The sequence below is a fragment of the Bos taurus genome, chromosome X, assembly GCF_002263795.3.
Source record: "Bos taurus isolate L1 Dominette 01449 registration number 42190680 breed Hereford chromosome X, ARS-UCD2.0, whole genome shotgun sequence".
In the NCBI taxonomy this organism is placed as follows: Eukaryota; Metazoa; Chordata; class Mammalia; order Artiodactyla; family Bovidae; genus Bos; species Bos taurus.
In genome coordinates this window covers 68,553,762-68,577,599 of record NC_037357.1, presented here as the reverse complement: position 1 = coordinate 68,577,599, position 23,838 = coordinate 68,553,762, and the positions used below count along the sequence as shown (strand labels likewise).

General features: G+C 34.8%; 1 protein-coding gene across 21 annotated transcripts in view; it reads right to left on the bottom strand.

The window, feature by feature from the left end:
* RPS6KA6 (ribosomal protein S6 kinase A6) overlaps positions 1–23,838 on the bottom strand; it is a 200,789-nt gene that overhangs the window by 110,708 nt on the left and 66,243 nt on the right. For 20 of the 21 annotated variants that reach the window (XR_003033392.2, XR_816881.4, XM_005227922.5 and 17 more), the window contains 3 exons: positions 19,496–19,577; positions 18,665–18,745; positions 14,153–14,232 (listed from right to left, as the gene is read on the bottom strand). Coding sequence is in view for 19 of the 21 variants with exons in the window: in XM_005227922.5 (XP_005227979.1) it covers positions 14,153–14,232; positions 18,665–18,745; positions 19,496–19,577 (243 nt within the window). In the remaining 2 variants the exon portion in view is untranslated. The remainder of the gene's footprint in view (positions 1–14,152; positions 14,233–18,664; positions 18,746–19,495; positions 19,578–23,838) is intronic. The other variant, XM_059883447.1, reaches the window with a different exon arrangement.

Sequence of the window (23,838 nt, the reverse complement as noted above, 5' to 3'; positions counted from 1 at the left end):
GTCCAAGAAACCCAGAGAGTACCAAACAGGTTAAACCCAAGGAGAAACACCCCAAGACACATATTAATCAAATTAACAAAGATCAAACACAAAGAACAAATATTAAAAGCAGCAAGGGAAAAACAACAAATAACACACAAGGGAATTCCCATAAGGATAACAGCTGATCTTTCAATAGAAACTCTTCAAGCCAGGAGGGAATGGCAAGACATACTTAAAATGATGAAAGAAAATAACCTACAGCCCAGATTATTGTACCCAGCAAGGATCTCATTCAAGTATGAAGGAGAAATCAAAAGCTTTTCAGACAAGCAAAAGCTGAGAGAATTCTGCACCACCAAACCAGCTCTCCAACAAATACTAAAGGATATTCTCTAGACAGGAAACACAAAAACGGTGTATAAACTCGAACCCAAAACAATAAAGTAAATGGCAACGGGAACATACTTATCAGTAATTACCTTAAATGTAAATAGGTTGAAAGCCCCAACCAAAAGACAAAGACTGGCTGAATGGATAAAAAAACAAGACCCCTACATATGTTGTCTACAAGAGACACACCTCAAAACAGGGGACACATACAGACTGAAAGTGAAGGGCTGGAAAAAGATTTTCCATGCAAATAGGGACCAAAAGAAAGCAGGAGTAGCAATACTCATATCAGATAAAATAGACTTTAAAACAAAGGCTGTGAAAAGAGACAAAGAAGGTCACTACATAATGATCAAAGGATCAATCCAAGAAGAAGATATAACAATTATAAATATATATGCACCCAATACGGGAGCACCACAGTACGTAAGACAAATGCTAACAAGTATGAAAGGAGAAATTAACAATAACACAATAATAGTGGGAGACTTTAATACCCCACTTACACCTATGGCTAGATCAACTAAACAGAAAATTAACAAGGAAACACAAACTTTAAACGATACAATAGACCAGTTAGACCTAATTGATATCTATAGGTCATTTCATCCCAAAACAATGAATTTCACCTTTTTCTCAAGCGCACATGGAACCTTCTCCAGGATAGATCACATCCTGGGCCATAAAGCTAGCCTTGGTAAATTCAAAAAAATAGAAATCATTCCAAGCATCTTTTCTGACCACAATGCAGTAAGATTAGATCTCAATTACAGGAGAAAAAATATTAAAAATTCCAACATATGGAGGCTGAACAACACGCTGCTGAATAACCAACAAATCACAGAAGAAATCAAAAAGGAAATCAAAATTTGCATAGAAACGAATGTAAATGAAAACACAACAACCCAAAACCTGTGGGACACGGTAAAAGCAGTCCTAAGGGGAAAGTTCATAGCAATACAGGCACACCTCAAGAAACAAGAAAAAAGTCAAATAAATAACCTAACTCTACACCTAAAACAACTAGAAAAGGAAGAAATGAAGAACCCCAGGGTTAGTAGAAGGAAAGAGATCTTAAAAATTAGAGCACAAATAAATGCAAAAGAAACAAAAGAGACCATAGCGAAAATCAACAAAACCAAAAGCTGGTTCTTTGAAAGGATAAATAAAATTGACAAACCATTAGCCAGACTCATCAAGAAACAAAGGGAGAAAAATCAAATCAACAAAATTAGAAACGAAAATGGAGAGATCACAACAGACAACACAGAAATACAAAGGATCATAAGAGACTACTATCAACAATTATATACCAATAAAATGGACAACGTGGAAGAAATGGACAAATTCTTAGAAAAGTACAACTTTCCAAAACTGGACCGGGAAGAAATAGAAAATCTTAACAGACCCATCACAAGCATGGAAATTGAAACTGTAATCAAAAATCTTCCAGCAAACAAAAGCTCAGGTCCAGACGGCTTCACAGCTGAATTCTACCAAAAATTTAGAGAAGAGCTAACACCTATCCTGCTCAAACTCTTCCAGAAAATTGCAGAGGAAGGTAAACTTCCAAACTCATTCTATGAGGCCACCATCACCCTAATACCAAAACCTGACAAAGATCCCACAAAAAAAGAAAACTACAGGCCAATATCACTGATGAATATAGATGCAAAAATCCTTAACAAAATTCTAGCAATCAGAATCCAACAACACATTAAAAAGATCATACACCATGATCAAGTGGGCTTTATCCCAGGGATGCAAGGATTCTTCAATATCCGCAAATCAATCAATGTAATACACCACATTAACAAATTGAAAAATAAAAACCATATGATTATCTCAATAGATGCAGAGAAAGCCTTTGACAAAATTCAACATCCATTTATGATAAAAACTCTCCAGAAAGCAGGAATAGAAGGAACATACCTCAACATAATAAAAGCTATATATGACAAACCCACAGCAAACATTATCCTCAATGGTGAAAAATTGAAAGCATTTCCTCTAAAGTCAGGAACAAGACAAGGGTGCCCACTTTCACCACTACTATTCAACATAGTTTTGGAAGTTTTGGCCACAGCAATCAGAGCAGAAAAAGAAATAAAAGGAATCCAAATTGGAAAAGAAGAAGTAAAACTCTCACTATTTGCAGATGACATGATCCTCTACATAGAAAACCCTAAAGAGTCCACCAGAAAATTACTAGAAATAATCAATGACTACAGTAAAGTTGCAGGATATAAAATCAACACACAGAAATCCCTTGCATTCCTATACACTAATAATGAGAAAACAGAAAGAGAAATTAAGGAAACAATTCCATTCACCATTGCAACGGAAAGAATAAAATACTTAGGAATATATCTACCTAAAGAAACTAAAGACCTATATATAGAAAACTATAAAACACTGGTGAAAGAAATCAAAGAGGACACTAATAGATGGAGAAATATACCATGTTCATGGATTGGAAGAATCAATATAGTGAAAATGAGTATACTACCCAAAGCAATTTATAGATTCAACGCAATCCCTATCAAGCTACCAACAGTATTCTTCACAGAGCTAGAACAAATAATTTCACAATTTGTATGGAAATACAAAAAACCTCGAATAGCCAAAGCGATCTTGAGAAAGAAGAATGGAACTGGAGGAATCAACCTACCTGACTTCAGGCTCTACTACAAAGCCACAGTTATCAAGACAGTATGGTACTGGCACAAAGACAGAAATATTGATCAATGGAATACAATAGAAAGCCCAGAGATAAATCCACGCACATATGGACACCTTATCTTCGACAAAGGAGGCAAGAATATACAATGGATTAAAGACAATCTCTTTAACAAGTGGTGCTGGGAAATCTGGTCAACCACTTGTAAAAGAATGAAACTGGACCACTTTCTAACACCATACACAAAAATAAACTCAAAATGGATTAAAGATCTAAACGTAAGACCAGAAACTATAAAACTCCTAGAGGAGAACATAGGCAAAACACTCTCCGACATACATCACAGCAGGATCCTCTATGACCCACCTCCCAGAATATTGGAAATAAAAGCAAAAATAAACAAATGGGACCTAATTAACCTTAAAAGCTTCTGCACATCAAAGGAAACTATTAGCAAGGTGAAAAGACAGCCTTCAGAATGGGAGAAAATAATAGCAAATGAAGTAACCGACAAACAACTAATCTCAAAAATATACAAGCAACTCCTACAGCTCAACTCCAGAAAAATAAACGATCCAATCAAAAAATGGGCCAAAGAACTAAATAGACATTTCTCCAAAAAAGACATACAGATGGCTAACAAACACATGAAAAGATGCTCAACATCACTCATTATCAGAGAAATGCAAATCAAAACCACTATGAGGTACCATTTCACACCAGTCAGAATGGCTGCGATCCAAAAGTCTACAAATAATAAATGCTGGAGAGGGTGTGGAGAAAAGGGAACCCTCTTACACTGTTGGTGGGAATGCAAACTAGTACAGCCACTATGGAGAACAGTGTGGAGATTCCTTAAAAAACTGGAAATAGAACTGCCTTATGATCCAGCAACCCCACTGCTGGGCATACACACTGAGGAAACCAGAAGGGAAAGAGACACGTGTACCCCAATGTTCATCGCAGCACTGTTTATAATAGCCAGGACATGGAAGCAACCTAGATGTCCATCAGCAGATGAATGGATAAGAAAGCTGTGGTACATACACACAATGGAGTATTACTCAGCCATTAAAAAGAATACATTTGAATCAGTTCTAATGAGGTGGATGAAACTGGAGCCTATTATACAGAGTGAAGTAAGCCAGAAGGAAAAACATAAATACAGTATACTAACGCATATATATGGAATTTAGAAAGATGGTAACAATAACCCGGTGTACGAGACAGCAAAAGAGACACTGATGTATAGAACAGTCTTATGGACTCTGTGGGAGAGGGAGAGGGTGGGAAGATTTGGGAGAATGGCAATGAAACATGTAAAATATCATGTAGGAAACGAGTTGCCAGTCCAGGTTCGATGCATGATGTTGGATGCTTGGGGCTGGTGCACTGGGACGGCCCAGAGGGATGGTATGGGGAGGGAGGAGGGAGGAGGGTTCGGGATGGGGAACACATGTATACCTGTGGCGGATTCATTTTGATATTTGGCAAAACTAATACAATTATGTAAAGTTTAAAAATAAAATAAAATTAGAGAAAAAAAAATATAAAGACAAATAAATTAAATAAAAATATGAAAAACACTATACCAAAGTAACAATAATTTTTTAAAAACCTGGATTAATATCAATGTAGATTTCAAAGCAAAGAATATTAGCAAGGATAAAGTCAGTCATCTCATAATGATACAGGGTAAATTCACTAAGATGGAATGACAATCCTAAGGTTTATGCACTTAATAACGAAACTTTAAAATATATGAAGCAAAATTTGACAGAGATTCAAAAAGAAACAGATAAATCCATAATTATAGTCAAAGTTTGAGCCATTGTCTCTTAAAAATTTTTAAGGCATACAGACAGAAAGTTAGGAAAAATACCAACTATCAAACAACTTAATCTAACTGACATTTACAGAACTTTCCAGTACCCCAAATCATAATACACATTCTTCTCAAGTACACATTGAACAATTTACCAAGATATACCATATTGTGAAGCATAAAACAATTTAAGTGAATTTAAGGGAATTCAAGCCATAAAACTGTGCTGTTTGACTAAAATAAAATTTAAGTAGAAATCAATAATAGAAATTTATCTGGAAGCTGCCTAAATATTTTAAAATTAATTTGCATACTTGTAAATAGCCTATGAGTCGAAGAAGAAATAAAAGGAAATTGGAAACATGTGGAACTAAAGAAAAATAAAAGCATCACAATTGAAAATTTGTGAGATGATACTAAATTAGTATTTAGAGTGAAAGTTATAACACTACACACTTATATTAGAAAAGAAGCAAAAGTCTTAAATCAATAACTTCTATATCCATCTTAAAAACCAGAAAAGCTAGTGAAACACAAATTAAGCAGAAAAAAAATGAAATAATAAAGATTAAAGTAGAAGTAGAAAACAGAAGAAATACAATACAGAAAAATCACTGAAACCAAAAGCTCTGGGTTCTTTGAGAAGAACAATAAAATTGGTAACAATCTACCAAGCCTAAGCAAGAAAGAAAAAGGAGAAGACACAAAATACCAATATTAGGCATGATGATATCAACAACAATAATGATTCTATACCTATAAAAATCATAACAAGAGGATACTATGAACAACTTTATGCCAATGAATTTGTTAACTCTGATGAAATGCATAAATTCCTTAAAAGACATAAGATACTAAAACTCATTTAAAAAGAAAAGATGAACTGAATAACCCCAAGTAACTTTTAAAAAACTGAATTTATAGTTAAACACTGTACCATTTAAAAAACACTTCAGGTCCAGATAGCCCCACTAGTGAATTCTACGAATCATTTAAGGACAATGTAACATTGAGCTTTTGCAGAAAATTGAAGGGGAGAAAATTCTACCCAACTCATTCTATGAAACCAGAATTGCTCTGACACCAAAATTATATATGATCAATAACTATAGTCAAATATCTCTCATGAAAATAGATGCAAAAATTCTTAACAAACTTTTAGTAAATATCATCCAATAATATACAAAAAGGATAATATATCGTGACTGCATGGAGTTCACCAACAGATGCAAGACTGCTTCAACATGTGACAATTAGTTCAATGTAATTCACCATATTAAAAGATTAAAGAAGAGGACTTGCCTGGTGGTCCAGTGTATAGAATCTGCCTGCCAATTCAAGGGACAAGGGTTTGATTACAGGTCTGGTGACATTCTATATGCTGTGGGGCAACTAGGTCCTGTATGCCACAGCCACTAAGCTCATGCTCTAGAATACATGTGCTGTAACTACTGAGCCAACATTCCACAGCTACTGAAGCCTAAATGGGCCTTAGAGCCCATGCTCTACAACAGAAGAAGGCATCACAATGGGAAGCCTACACACTACAACTAAAGAAAGCCGGTGCAAAGCAATGAAGATCCAGTACAGTCAATGAATAAAGATTAAAGAATAAAAAAACATACGATCATCATCTTAATAACTACAAACAACAAAAAAAAGTGTTTTACAAAATCAAACATGCATTCCTGATAAAAACTTTCAACAAACTAGTAATAGAAGGGAAATTTCTCAATCTGATAAAGAACATAACTTTGTAATTCATGGTGAAAATATGCTTTCCTCCTAAAATCAGAAATAAGGCAAGAATGTCTGCTTTTATCAATACTTTTCAACAGAACCTGGAGGGTCAAGTCAGTGTTATAAAGACAAATAAATGAGTCCATAATGGAAAAGAAGTAAAACACCTTATGTGGGTTAAACATAGAAACTTCTATTTGTAGTCTATCAAAGTGCTGCTAGATAAAATAAGTTTAGTTATATTTTAAAATACAAAATTCAATATCCAAAAAAAGTAGTATTTCCACCCATTGAAAATAAAATTAAGAAAGTAATTCCACTTACAATGGCAGTTTTTAAAAAGAAAAATATTCAGAGACAAATCTGACAAAACACATAAAAGATCTGTATACTGAAAATGACAAGATACTGGTGAGAGAAATTTGAAAAGACTTAAATAAATGGAGAGAGATACTATCTTCATGGATTAGAAGACTCAACACTGAAAATGTCAATTATATACAAACTGAACTATAGATTCAGCACAATCCCAATCAAAATCCCAGCAGGCATTTTTGTCCAGTGAAAAACTACTTTTTAAATCAATATGGAAATGCAAAAGATCTAGAAGAGGCAAAACAACTTTGAAAAAGATGAGCAAACCTCAAGGACTTGCACAACCTGAGCTTTTATAAATATTTATAGATATTTTATAAATATAAAGGAATCAAGAACGTGTTGTATTGGCATATGGATAGACAAACAGAAAAGAGTGTCTAGATGTATTAATAGATCTTCATGTACATGATCAACTGATTGTCACCAAAAAATACAAGGTAATTAAATGAAGAAAGCATTTTTATTGTTGTTCAGGTACTACATCGTGTCTGACAATCTGTGGCCCCATAACAGAACCACTCCAGGATCGTCTGCCCTTCATTATCTCCAGAGTTTGCTGAAATTCATGCGCATTGAGCCAGTGATATTATTCAACTATCTCATTCTCTGCCACCCTCTTCTCCTTTGACTTCTACATTCCTCAGCAACAAGGTCTTTTCCAATGAGTTGCTCCTTCATAACAGTTGGCCACAGACCTGAAGCTTCAGCATCAGGACTTCCAGTGAATATTCAGGTGATGATTTCCTTTAGGATTGACTGGTTTGATTTCTTTGCAGTCCAAGGGAGTCTCAAGAGTCTTCTCAAGCACCACAATTTGAAAGCATAAATTTGTCAGTGCTCAGCCTGCTTTATAGTCCAAATTTCACATCTGTAAAAGATCTTCATGACCCAGATAACTACGATGACATGATCACTCACCTAGAGCCACACATCCTGGAATGCGAAGTCAAGTGGGTAAAAGCATCACTGCGAACAAAGCCAGTGGAGGTGATAGAATTCCAGTTGAGCTATTTCAAATCCTAAAAGATGATGCTGTGAAAGTGCTGCACTCAATATGCCAAAAATTTTGGAAAACTCAGCAGTGGCCACAAGACTAAAAAAGGTCAGTTTTCATTCCAATCCCAAAGAAAGGCAATGCCAAAGAATGTTCAAACTACCACAAAATTGTACTCATCTCACACGCCAAAAAAGTAATGCTTAAAATTCTTGATGCTAGGCTTCAATAGTACATGAACCATGAACTTCCAGATGTTCAAGCTGGATTTAGAAAAGGCAGAGGAACCAGAGATCAAATTGTCAACATCTGCTGGATCATCAAAAAAGCAAGAGAGTTCCAGAAAAACATCTACTTCTGCTTTATTAACTATGTCAAAGCCTTGTACTGTGCGGATCCCAACAAAATGTGGAAAATTCTTCAAGAGATGGGAATACCAGACCACCTGACCTGCCTTCTGAGAAATCTGTATGCAGGCCAAGAAGCAATAATTAGAACCAGACATGGAACAGCAGACTGGTTCCAAATTGGGAAAGGAGTACGTCAAGGCTGTATACTGTCACTCTGCTTATTTATCTTATATGCAGAGTACATCATGCTAAATGCCGGGCTGGATGAAGCACAAGCTGGAATCAAGATTGCCGAGAGAAATATCAATCACCTCAGATATGCAGATGACACCACCCTTATGGCAGAAAGCGAAGAACTAAAGAGCCTCTTGATGAAAGTGAAAGAGAAGAGTCAAAAAGTTGGCTTAAAGATCAATTTTCAAAAAAACTAAGATCATGGCTCCTGGTTCCGTCACTTCATTGCAAATAGATGGGGAAACAATGAAAACAGTGAGAGACTTTATTTTTGGGAGCCCCAAAATCACTGTAGATGGTGACTGCAGCCATGAAATTAAAAGATGCTTGCTCCTTAGAAGAAAAGCTATGACCAACCTAGACAGCATATTAAAAAGCAAAGTTCCGTCTATGGAAAGTTCCGTCTAGTCAAAGCTATGGTTTTTCCAGTAGTTATGTATGGATGTGAAAGTTGGACTAAAGAAAGCTGAATGCCAAAGAATTGATGCTTTTGAACTATGTGTTGGAGAAGACTCATGAGAGTCCCTTGGACTGCAAGGAGATCCAACCAGGCCATCCTAAAGGAAATCAGTCCTGAATATTCATTGGAAGGACTGATGCTAAAGCTGAAACTCCAATATTTTGGCCACCTGATGTGAACAAACAACTCATGTGAAAACACTCTGATGCTGGGAAAGATTGAAGGCAGGAGGAGGAGAAGGGGATGACAGAGGATGAGACGGTTTGATGGCATCATCAACTCAATGGACATGAATTTGAGTGAGCTCCAGAAGTTGGTAATGGACAGGGAAGCCTAGCATGCTGCAGTCCATGGGGTCACAAAGAGTAAGATATGACTGAGTGACTGAACTTAACTGAACATGACTATTGGAAAAACCATAGCTCTGACTATACAGATTTTATCAACAAAATAATATTTCTGCTTTTTAATATGCTATCTTGGTTTGTCACTTCTTTCCTCCAAGGATCAAGTATCTTTAATTTCATGGCTGCAGTCACTGTCAGCAGTGATTCTGGAGCCAAAGAAAAGAAAATCTGTCTTGGCTTTCCTTTTCCCCGCTTCTATTTGCCATAAAGTGTTGGGACCAAATGCCATGACCTTAGTTTATTGAATACTGAGTTTCAAGGAAGGTTCTTCACTCTCTTCTTTACCTTCATGAAGAAGCTCTTTAGTTCCTCTTTGCTTTATGCCATTAGAGTGGTATCATCTGCATATTTGAAGTTGTTGATATCTTTCCTGGCAATCTTGATTCCAGCTTGTGAGTCATCCAGCCTAGCATTTTGCATGATGTACTCTGCATATAAGTTAAACAAGCAGGGTGACAATATATAGCCTTGATGTACTCCTTCCCAATTTGGAACCAGTCAGTGTTCCTAGTCTGGTTCTAACTGTTGATTCTTGACCCACATACAGGTTTCTCACTCGACAGGTAAGGTGGTGTGGTATTCCCATCTCTTGAAGAATTTTCCAGAGTTTGTTGTGATCCACAGAGTCAAAAGCTTTCACATATTCAATGAAATAGAAGTAGATGATTTTCTAGAATTTCCTTGCTTTCCCTATGATCCAATGGATGTTGGCAATTTGATCTCTGGTTCCTCTGCCTCTTTGAAACCCAGCCTATACATCTGGAAGTTCTTGGCTTATGTATTGTGGAAGCCTACCTTGAAGGATTTTGAACACTACCTTGCTAGCATGTGAAATGAGAGCAGCTGTGTGGTAGTTTGAACATTTTTTGGCACTGTCCTTTTTGGGGATTAGAATGAAAACTGATCTTTTCCAGTTCTGTGGCCACTGGCAGTTTTCCAATTAGCTGTTAAGGCATTCAGCACCTTAACAGCATCATCTTTTAGGATTTGAAAGAGCTGAGCTGTAATTCTATCACTTCTACCAGCTTTGCTAACAGTAATGCTTCCTAAGACACAAGTGATTTCAAACTCCAGGATGTATAGCTCTAGATGAGTGACCACTTCACTCTGATTATCTGGGTCATTAAGGCCATTTTTCCTAGTTTTTCTGTGTATTCTTGCCACCTCTTCTTAATCTCTTCTGCTTCTGTTAGGTCCTTACAATTTCTGTCCTTTATCATGTCCATTCTTGCATGAAATGTTCCCTTGATATCTCCGGTTTTCCTGAAGAGATCTCTAGTCTTTCCCATTCTATTGTTTTCCTCTATTTCTTTGCATTATTTATTTAAGAAGGCCTTCTTAACTCTCTGTGCTATTCTCTAGAACTTGCATTCTGTTGGATAAAGCTTTCCCTTTCTCCCTTGCCTTTCATTTCTCTTCTTTTCTCAGGTATTTGTGAAGCCTCCTTGGAGAACCACTTTGCCTTCTTGCATATCTTTTTCTTTAGGTTAGTTTTTGGTCACTGCCTCCTGTACAATGTTACTAACCCCCATCCTTCAGGCACTCTGTCTACCAGATCTAATCCCTTAAATTTATTCCTCACTTCCACTACATAATCAGAAGGGATTTGATTTAGGTCATACACGAATGGCTTCCCTCGTGGCTCAGATGGTAATGAATCTGCCTGCAATGCAAGATACCTGGGTTCCATCTCTGGGTCAGGAAGATGTCCTAGAGAAGAGAACGGCAACTCAGTCCAGTATTCTTACCTGGAGAATCCCAAGGACAGATGAGTCTGGTGGGCTACAGTCCATCGGATCACAAAGAGTCAGACATGACTGAGCGACTCACACTTTAAATGGTCTAGTGCTTTTCCCCATTTCTTAAATTTAAGCCTAAATTTTCCAATAAGGAGCTCATGATCTGAGCCACAGTTAGCTCCATGTCTTGTTTTTCCTGACTGTATAGAGCTTCTCCATCTTAAGCTTCAAAGAACATCATCAATCTGATTTTGGCATTGACCATCTGGTGATTTCCACATATAAAGTTGTCTCTGGTTTTGGCAAAAAGTGTTTGCTACAACCAGCATGTTCTCTTAACAAAACTCTGTTAGCCTTCACCCTGCTTCATTTTGTACTCCAAACTTGTCTGTTATTCTGGGTATCTCTTGACTTCCTACTTTTGCAGTGCAATCCCCCTATGATGAGACAGATATCTTTTTTGATGTTAGTTTTAGAAGGTGTTGTAAGCCTTCATAGAACCAGTCCACTTCAGCTTCTTTGGCATCAGTGGTTTGGGCATAGATTTATATTACTGTGATGTTGAATGGTTTGCCTTGGAAATGAACCGAGATCATTCTTTTTTGAGATCAAACCCAAATACTGCATTTTGGACTCTTTTGTTGACTATGAGGGTTACTCCATTTCTTCTATGGGATTCTTGCCCACAGTAGTAGATATATTGGTCACACCCATTCCTGTCCATTTTAGTTCAGTGATTCTGAAGATGCCAATGTTCAAACTCACCATCTTCTGCTTGACCATGTCAAACTTCCATTGAAATAACATCCAGGTTCCTATGAAACACTGTTGTAAATCAAACTTTTACTTTCACCACCAAACAGACCCACAACTGAGCATCTTTTCCAATTTGGCACAGTCGCTTCATTCTTTCTGGAGCTATTAGTAACTGCCCTCTGCTCTTCCCCAATAGCATAACTGACACCTTCCAAACTTGGGGGGGGGGGGGCTCAATTTCCAGTGCAACCTTCTATTTCTTTTTTCCCTTTTCATAGTGTTCATGGGATTCTCAAGGCAAGAATATTGGCACTGTTTGCCATTTCTTCCACCAGTGGATTACATTTTGTCAGAACTCTTCACTATGACCCATCCATCTTAGATGGCCCTGCACAGTATGGCTCATAGTTTCACTGAGTTACACAAGCCCCTTTGCCAAAAATGACTGTGATCCATAAGGGGGAAGAAAGCACAGTCTTTTCCAATGATGATGCTAAAACAATGAGATATCTATATGCAAAAAGAGGACAAGATGTAATGGTTGAGTTCCTTCAGCTGTTCACCTGAAACTATCACAACATTATTAATTGGCTATACCCAAATTCCAAATTAAATGTTTTTAAAAATGCCTGAAATAAAAAGGATTCTATTTTCAAAACTCAAATACAGTTCAACATTTCTTATGTATCAGTAAAATATGGATAACTGTGAAAAAAGGACTGTAACACATACTTAACATCATATATGAAAAGGAACTCAAAATTGATTATAAACATAAATATAAAACCAAAAACTTGAAAACTTCTAGAAAACATAAGAGAAAATCTTTGTGACCTGGGATGAGGCAAACATTCATTAAAGAGGACACCAAAAACTATCATTCATAAAAGGAAAAAAGTATTATAAATTAGACATCAAAACTAAGAACTTCTGCTTTTTGAAAAACACTGTTAAAGAGAATGAAAGGATAAACAACAGATCAGAAGAAAACATTTTCAAACATACATGATAAAGGACCTAGCATTCAAAATATATAAAGACTTTCAAAATTCAGTAACTAAAAATACCCAATAAAAATGGGCCAAAGATTTAAACAGATATTTTATCAAAAAAAAAAAAAAATACATGTCAAATAAGCACATGAAGAGATGTTCAACATCATTAATCATTAGGGCTATAAAAATTCAAAACCACAATAAGGTCACCATACACTTATCAGATATACAAAATTAAAACAAGACTGACCATACCAAGTGTTGGTAAGAATGTGGAACAACTGCAACTCTCATATACTGCTGGTGAGAATGTAAAAATTATACAACCTCTTTGGAAAATAGATTGACAGTATCTTTAAGTTAAAATATAGACCTACTATATAACCCAGTCATTGTATTCTTAGATATTTAACCATGAAAAAAAAAAAAAATGTCCATACATGAACGTTTCTAGTAGCTCTATTAGTATTACCCAAAAATTGAAAAAAATGTATATCCATCAACAAGTTAATGAATAGACAAATCATTGTGTACCTATACAGTGGAATACCACTCAGCAATAAAAATGAACTACTGATGCACGCCACAACTTGAATGAATCTCAAAATAATTATGCTAAGTTAAATAAGCCAGACCAAAAACCAATACATACCATATGATTTCATTTATACTAAGTCCTAGAATATGCAAACCAATTAGTAACAGAAAGCAGATTCAGTAGTGGTGGGGCAGGAGGGAAGCATTACAAAAAAACACAAGAAAATTGCTGGGGACGATGGATAAACTAATTATTTTGATTGTATTGATGGTTTTATAAGTTTACACAAATGTCAAAATTTATCAAAGCATGTACTTTAGTAAGTACAGTTTGTTGTATGTCAACTATACCTCACTAAAGCTGTTTTAAACATGAATAAATTAAAGCTTACTCTCAAAATCATTTTGGTAGCTTAAGTAGGCAATGTCCTAGGCTTGCCCCTATCTACTTCATCCAGTTATTTATACTGATCTTATTCCTAAGAGAAAAATGAGTAACGCATTGAAATGATTTAAATGACAGTCAGAAAATGCCATTAACTGGCACATTCATGAAATATTATGTAACCAAAAAAAAAAATAATAATATTTAAAATTTCCATAGCAAAAAGTACTTAGCAAAACAACAAACACAATGTATTAGTTTTGTTTAAATAAAATATAGCAAAAATTTACAAATACTCACCTCTTTGGATAATCTTGTGAAGACATCTCCTCCCCTGAGAAAATCCAATATTAAATACAGCTTCCCTTCAGTCTGAAAGGCTAATTAGAAATTAAAATGCAGATGTAACAATTTTTAAGGCTTACAAAGCTTAGTATACTTTTTACTTAATATAGCTGTTGAGAATTTTATCACAGAACACTATACTGAAATTAACCATTTACTTACGTGGTCCATTATTCGGTAACATTATTTCAAAATTAAAACTAGCACTGAAAAGCTATAAACCCTTTTCCAGAATATATCAGATGTTCTACATTGTAGCTCTACACAGAAACTTGTAAGATCATCTTTTTTCCACATTTATGAAGCACCATAATCTACTGCAATTGCCTGAATTCTACCTCCCCATATACTGAAAATCTACTAATTCTGTCAAGCTCAACAAAAATGTCACCCCCTGTTTCTTCTATTAAGAGGCTTTCTTCTATTAAGGACTTCCTCCTTTTCACATTTACCCACAGCGTCCTTACACTCTTCCCCATCAGAATTACTTGCTACTACCTTTGAGATCTCATTGTACTTTACTTATATCTTATGGTACCTTAAACTATTTTGATTTATAAAATTAATTGGTCTTATATGTCTGTGTTCCCTATAGATTACAAAATTTCTTAAGATCAGAGATTATATCCCCTCTAGAGCCTACTGATTTTAACAGAATATTTTGCATAAAACTGGTGTTTAGTGATTAATGATATCCCAGAGATACAAGGAAGGAGATCTTTAGATACTACTACTACTTTCATTCCATTTGGGTAATGGGGAATGAAAGAATAATGGGTGAAAAATACCAGATTTTTGCTAGTAAAGTAAGTAATGCTCAAAACTCTCCAAACCAGGCTTCAACAATACGTGAACCGTGAACTTCCAAATGTTCAAACTGGTTTTAGAAAAGGCAGAGAAATCAGAGATCAAATTGCCAACATCCGCTGGATCCTCAAAAAAGCAAGAGAGTTCCAGAAAAACATCTATTTCTGCTTTATTGACTATGCCAAAGCCTTTGACTGTGTGGATCACAATAAACTGTGGAAAACTCTGAAAGAAATGGGAATATCAGACCACCTGACCTGCCTCTTGAGAAACCTGCATGCAGGTCAGGAAACAACAGTTAGAACTGGACATGGAACAACAGACTGGTTCTAAATAAGAAAAGGAGTATGTCAAGGCTGTATATTGTCACCCTGCTTATTTAACTTATATGCAGAGTACATCATGAGAAACGCTGGGCTGGAAGAAGCACAAGCTGGAATCAAGATTGCCGGGAGAAATATCAATAACCTCAGATATGCATATGACATCACCCTTATGGCAGAAAGTGAAGAGAAACTAAAAAGCCTCTTGATGAAAGTGAAAGAGGAGAGTGAAAAAGTTGGCTTAAAGCTCAACATTCAGAAAACTAAGATCATGGCATCTGGTCCTATCACTCCATGGCAAATAGATGGGGAAACAGTGGAAACAGTGTCAGACTTTATTTTGTTGGGCTCTAAAATCACTGCAGATGGTGATTGCAGCCAGGAAATTAAAAGATGCTTATTCCTTGGAAGGAAAGCTATGACCAACCTAGACAACATATTAAAAAGCAGAGACATTACTTTGCCAACAAAGGTCCGTCTAGTCAAGGCGATGGTTTTTCCAGTGGTCATATATGGATGTGAGAGATGGACTGTGAAGAAAGCTGAGCACCAAAGAATTGATGCTTTTGAACTGTGGTGTTGGAGAACACTCTTGAGAGTCCCTTGGACAACAAGGAGATCCAACCAGTCCACCCTAAAGGAGATCAGTCCTGGGTGTTCATTGGAAAGACTGATGTTGAAGCTGAAACTCCAATACTTTGGCCACCTCATGCGAAGAGCTGACTCACTGCAAAAGACCCTGATGCTGGGAAAGATTGAGGCCAGGAGGAGAAGGGGACAACAGAGGATGAGATGGTTGGATGGCATCACTGACTCAATGGAGATGGGTTTGGGTGGACTCCGGGAGTTGGTGATGGACAGGGAGGCCTGGCATGCTGTGGTTCATTGGGTCACAAAGAGTCAGACATGACTGAGCGACTGAACTGAACTGAGTAACTACTATAATGCATATTTGTCAAAATTACCTAAAAATAAAATCAATGCCTGCTATTCATCTAAATTTCAAAAACCAAGAGCAACATAGTAGACTGGATCAGTAATTTTTGCCTTTGAATTCCCCAGGGAAGTTAAATGCCATAATCTCATGCATACAATAAATTGGCAATGGAGCCATTATTAAAATTCAGAACTGCATAGGTTGCAAGAATTAATAGTTAAAATGACCATACTGCGCAAAGCAATCTGAAGATTCAATGCAATCCCTACTGAAATACCAATGGCACTTTTCACAGAACTAGAACAAGTAATTTTAAAATTTGTATGGAAATATCGAAGACCCTGAATAGCCAAAACAATCATGAAAAAGAAGAACAAAGCTAGAGGCATCACACTCCCTGACTTCAGACCATGCTAAAAGGTACAGAAATCAAAACAGTATGTACTGACATAAATAGAGACATATAGATCAATCAAACAGAATAAAGAGCCCAGAAATAAACCCACCCACCTGTGATTGATTAATCTGCAACAATGGTGACAAGAATATACAAAAGAGAAAAAGGGAGTCTCTTCTGTAAGTGGTGCTGGGAAAAATGGACAGTTGCATGTAAAAGAATGAAATTTTCTATCATATATAAAAATAAACTCAAAATGGATTAAAGACCTAAATGTAAGACCATAAACCATAAAACTTCTAGAAAAGAACATAGGTAGAACACTCTTGGACATGAATCAAAGCAATGCTTTTTGGGATTTGTCTCCTAAGGCAAAGGAAACAGAAGCAAAAATAAACAGATCAGACCTAATTAGAATAAAAAGCTCTAGCACAGCAAAGGAAACCATCAACAAATTGAAAAGACAGCCTACTAAATTTGAGAAAATATTTTCAAATGATATGACTAATAAGGAGCTAATATCAAAAATATATAAACAGACCATATATCTCATCACCACAGAAACAAACAACCCAATTTTAAAAATGGGCAGAAGACCTGAATAGACATTTTTCCAAAGAAGACATACAGAATGCCAACTAGCACATGAAAAGATGTTCAATATCGCTAATCATCAGAGTATCAAAACCCCAATGAGATACCATCTCAATCCATCAAAAATGTATATCATGAAAAAGACTACAAATAACAAATGTTGGAAAGGGTGTGGACAAAATGAAACCCTTGTACACTGTCAGAAGTTATGTAAATTGGTGCAAGCACTGTGGAAAACAGTATGGAGGTTCCTCAAAAGAATAAAAATATAACTCAGCAATTCCACACTTGGGTATATATCTGAAGAAAATGAAAATATTGCCACAAAAAAATATATGCACCACAATGTTCATGGCAGAATTTTTTTATAGTTCACAATATATGGAAGCTACCTACGTATCCATCAACAGGTAAATGTATTAAAGATGTGGAAAATATATATGTGTATACATACACACACACATATATACATCTACACACACATACACAATGGAGTATTACTCACTCATAAAAAATAATGAAATATTGTCATTTGCAACAACATGGATGGGCTTAGAGTATATTAGGCTTAGTGAAACATGTCTTACAAAGACAAATATTGGATGATATCACTTACATTTGGAATCAAAAAATTTGAATTTAACAAAAAAGGAACAAACTTATGGAGAACAAACTAGTGGTTACCAATGGGGAAAGGTAGGGGAAAGTGGCAAGATAGGGGTATGGGATTAACAGGTATAAATTACTATGTATAAAATAAATAAGCTACAAGAATATATAGTATAACACAGGGAATAAGAATAAATGGAATATAACCTCGAAAATTGTGAATCACTATATTGTACACCTGAAACATATAATACTGTAAATCAACTAAACCTCAATTTAAAAAAAAAAGAATTCTTTGACTCCAAATTCATGTTCTTTCCATTGTACCTATTGCTTTTCACTAGTATTCCTCTCCCTCTAAATATAAGAAAAAATAACTCAAATAGACTAGTATACCATATGGTCCTCTTCAACAGGATGAGGAAATAAGATGAATATGATCATTATGAACATGTAAGAGGAACCCATTCAAACACAAGAATGTTTTGAATAAATTATCACAGTAGTTTATAGCCTAAGATCCCTAGAGGTACAGCCTAGTACAGTACAGAAATTCTACTAGACAAGAGTAGTCAAAAGACACTATCTTGTTACCTTAGACAAGTTAACCAACAAATACAGGAAAAACAACTAAAAGCTGGATATTAATTCTTATTTCAGATAAGTATGTTTTACACAGCTGAAAGTATTGCATCATTCCATATTTATTTCCTGTTCGAAGTATTTATCTTATGTTACATTATTGTCTGAAAGGAAATCTTAGTTCTCTAATTCCATATTTTTTTTTAAAGATTACATACCATAGTGCAATTTGACAATAAATGGATGATTTACTTCCACCAGTATATCCCTCTCCATCTTTGTCCGAATTCTGTCTCGAACTAAAAATTACAGAAGATTAGAGTATATTGTTCTTGTATATAATTTCAGTAGAGAGTCCATCAATAATTCACCAAACACAAATATAGAAATCTAAAATATAACTTTGTAAGTGCCTGAATTTGAAGTCAATATTCCTAGGCAGTAATTACCACAGTATAAAAGCTAACAAATTCAGTTTAGATCTAGAGATGGGTTAAGTGCCACAGTGTTATTTGGCGGATAAGCATTATATATTAGTGTTCAAATGAGTTCTCTGATTAAAACTGAGCACAGTGTTATTGTTATCACAGCCTGGAAGACAGTATATATAATTGTATGCAGGTGGCTGTGCCTTCTCAATATGTAATACCAACAGATGGAACAGAAAAAATAAGAATCTTGAAGAAAAAGAATATAGTTTAATAAAACAAGTTCACTTTAAATTAAATAAAATGTATCACTTTTTATCCCATTAATTCTTTTTTACCAGGATACACTCTCACTAAATTAGAGTATATGTCAATATCATTTTTTAAATATAAATTTATTTATTTTAATTGGAGGTGAATTACTTTACAATATTGTATTGGTTTTGCCAGACATCAACATGAATCCGCCACAGGTATACACGTGTTCCCCATCCTCAAACCTAGAAATAACAATTACTAATGTTAAAAGGAAACTAAATCTACTCATATAGGCAATACATAGCACATTTCTTCAAACAAGCTTTACCACGTTTTATTTTAATAAGCTTTCTGATCTTCTACCTTTTAAAGAAGCTTTTTTTAACACCTTCATTGCATAGAGTTGTCCAGCATCAGGACCGGTCTTCTTTCTAACGAGAAATACCTAATAAGAGAATTAAAAGTGAAATTCACATCCCAAGCCATTCCTGCTATACATATATATTAGCATATACAAATAGCCTTACATATTCTCTAATTGTATAAAGATATACCTTTCCCTATAAATTATACTTAGTTTACACTTTCTCACTTTCATTCACTTAATCACATGCTCATACATTCCAATGTGGAAAAGAAAATGTAAAAGAACATTTGAGAAGTTTGTGATATAAGAGATAAATAATATAATGAAAGACAATTTGAGCTAAGGGAGCTCCTTATAAGACACAAGCTCCTTTTTGTTTTCCTAATATGGAACAAAAAATCTAATTACTGTTAATTTGACAACTTCATTTCTAGTTTCCTATTGGTCCATTTTATAAGTTACCAGGTATTTTATTTTCTAATAGGGCTTCCCTGGTGACTCAGACAGTAAAGAATCTGCCTGTGATGCAGGAGACCCAGGTCCACACCTGGGTCATGAAGATGAGGAGGAAAATGCAACCCATTTCAGTATTCTTGCCTGGAAAATTCCATGGACAGAGGAGCCTGGAGGGCTACAGTCCATGGGGTCGCAAAGAGTCAGACAAGAATGAGTGACTAAAATTTTCAATTTATTTTCTAATAAGATATTAGAGGCAATTCTTAGCTATCTGCTAAGTGAAAGAATCATAATGGCGAATATTTCAATAAAAAAGTCAAAGTTACTGATTAAGCTTAAAGTAATAATTTCTTATATTTTCAAACCAAGAAATGATTCATTATAAGGTAAGTTTTAGAAAGCCTCAGTTATGAAGATAAATATGAGTATATTATAGTTTCATAACAGGTATTTACTATTAAAGGGTTGTTTCCAGTTTTAAATTGGTGTTCACTGCCTCAACCTGCCATCCTCAACTCTAACAAACTCTATTCAAATGCTGATAAATTCAAAATGAGATCAAATTAACTAATTTGTATACCTAAAACTGCAGATTGGAGAGCTTCTAAGTAATTTTTGTCTTCTTCCTATGGTAGAGCTTAAAATTCTTTATTCAAAATATTCTATGTGATAATTATATATCAGCCAACTGGGCAAGTGGGGGGGGTTCATTTAATCATTACTTCATTTAATCATTACTTAATCTCTCCTTCTCCTATTCTTATATCAGACCTAAACTCAAGGACCATTTCAGTTTTATAGATTTTCACACTATCTATTGTAGTGCTTCTCATACTTTGTATTTAGACCAACCAGTCTTTTTTTCCCCCTTTCCTCCAAATCCACTGCATACCATTACTTACTATTTCACCAGTGAAAAACCATGGACTTATATGTATTTGTATAGCTGATTTCAGTCTACATCAGTTTCTAAAGAGCAGATTAAATTAACTGCCATAATATACACACAAAAGCTTCAAAGTGAATGGCATTAACCCTAAATACCAGACTTAGTTTTCATTCAATTTTAATGACATGGTCAAATAAATGTTGATAAACAGTTTCCTTTTTTATAATCAATATCAGGTGATCAAGATATTGACAACAAAGGAGTCAAGTCATTTCATGAGTGATGACTCCATTCTTTCTCAAGTTTCTTCCAAGAAAGCATTTCTCAATTATTTTTGGTCTCAAGAATTCTTTTACAAACTTAAAAATTACTGATCACTCCAAAGTACTTTTGTTTTTGTGGGTTATAACTGCTGATATTTACTGTATTAGAAATCACAGCAAAAAATTAACTATGTATTTATTGATTAAAAATAATAAACTAATTACATGTGAATATAAATATTTTTATAAAAATGAATATTTTTTCCAAAACAAACCAAAAAAAAGAAATCACTGAGAAGACTGACACTGATTTACATTTCTACAAGTCCCTAATATCTGGCTTAACAGAAAATAGTTGGATTCTTTTATCTGCTTCTTCATTCAATCTGTTGCAATTAAACTGCTTTGCTTAAATTATAAGAAGAAAATCAGGCTTCACACAGTTACATATCTGGAAAAGGGAGAAGTATTTTAATAGCCTTTTCATATAATTGTGGTTATTCTTCTTTGATATGACACAAGAATTTGACAAGTAGAAGTTTCTTAAAGATTAGTTGCAGTGAAAAATCTGAAACCACATCAATTAACTGTCCATATTCTTTTACATAATAACCCACTGGTCTATGGGACATGTTGAATGGATTTTGCACTGATGGCTGATTTGATAACATCATGTGTTTGTCAACTAAAAAGCATTGGTTCACTGAGTTATGCAGATCTTCCAAATGTTGACAGTAGCAATCTCATCAGGAAAGTCTTTTGAGTACTGAGAACATGTTGAGCACAGTGGAAAATAAAAATTGGCCAAAATTCTAATTTTTTGCTTTGAAGCTCAAATTTTATCATTGGCTAAAATACTAAGTTGTTTTCCATGAAGGAACAGGTTCACTCTATTCATTTTTGAGGAAAACATCTACCAAATGCCCAAATTTAAGTAATCATAGTTTGTCAATCATTCTTTCATGGAAAAATGACATTTCATGAAAAAAGTGTCTAGTGTAGCTCACAATTCAAAAAACTTCACAAGTATTCTGTCTTGAGACAATCAAATTTTTTGTTGTGCAGCTAAAGTACTTTGGGTACTTCTCATTTCATCCCACAATATTAAAAAGAAGCATACTCAAGGATTGATATTTGATAAATCTAATAACTGTTAACACCTCATCAAGAACATTCTTAAGTAAAACTTGTATTTTTCTAACTATGTGTGGCAGTGAAGGTCATAATGATTACTGATAGCTTAAAATCACTTCCTGGATTGTGCCAAAGTGCAAAAAAATTTACAAATAATATCTTAGCATTATTATAACAGTCTTGTTCTTAAGGACTCCATGAAAGTGTCTTGTGGATGTCCAAGGGTAGTAAGATCACACTTTGAGAACTACTGTTCTAGAACACAGCCTTTAGTGGGGCTGAAAAGAATGGAATACAGAGGGTAAAAAGAGGCAATTAAGGAAGGAAGAAAACAGTAGTCCAGGTTTTCTGAAAAGACACACAAAGCGGCCACTGTTTCCCTATCTCTTAAAACACTCACTAATATCTCAATTTGGCATCTAATAGAAGCCATCATTCACAGTCTCGGGAAGTAATTGTTTATTTTTTCATTACCTGATTTGTTCTTCTCAGGTCTAATGGATGAACTTTCTCAGCATAAGAAAACATCATCTCACTCTACTCTCTTCCCATGATCAACTACAGAAGCTGCATGATTTCAAATTACTGTTATCCAAAAACGTATCTCTCCTGAACCAATACAATATTGTAAAGTAAAATAATTAATTAATTAATTAAAAAAATAAATAAGAGAGGTTTCTTTACAACCACCCTAATCCAATTCTCAGAAATTGTTCAAAAGAGAAATGAATGAGTGAATTACTCCAACATACTTTCTCTCTGTCATATGGACTTCATTAAGAAGTATTTGCTGGCTGAAGTGAAGTGAAAAACTGCACAGTTTTAACACTAACTGGAAAGAAAGGACCAACTGCAAGAAATTTTAAGTTGTAAACACATATACTTAATCAATTACTTAGGAGGGCAAGGGTTTGATATTTTCAAAAATTCATTTTTAAGTCCTATAGTTAAAGGTTTTACTATCACAAAAGCAAAAAAAAAGGAATGTTAAAATGTATGTTTTGTGTAAATATGACTTGACATGTGAAATATATGAAAGGCTAGTCTAATAATGCCAAAGATATTTTCATGTGTTTTATTTTATTGTGTTTTAAAATAAATAAGTTATTTAGTATACTTTATTTCAATTCACACATTACTTAGTGTGTTTATTACAGAATCTTATATGCATCTTTTGGTGGCTCAGTGGTAAAGAATCTGCCTGCCAAAGCAGGAGACAGAGGTTTGATCCTGAGGTTGGGAAGATCCCCTGGAGGAGGAAATGACTACTCACACTAGTATTCTTGCCTGGGAAATCCCATGGACACAGGAGCCTAGTGGGCTATAGTCCATGGGGTCACAAAAGAATCAGGCACGACTTAGCAAGTAAACAACAACAACATAAGTAGATTGGTATACTTCATTTCAATCCACACATTACTTGATGTGCTTACTACAGAATTTTATATGCATATTTTATGATAATACGTGCATCTTTAAAATACAATTTTACAACTGATTTTCATAGTATTTTTCCTGATTAAATAGATTGTATAGATATTTAATGTCACAAAGGTTTATATATGCTAAAATATATTTATTGCATTTTAACAATGGA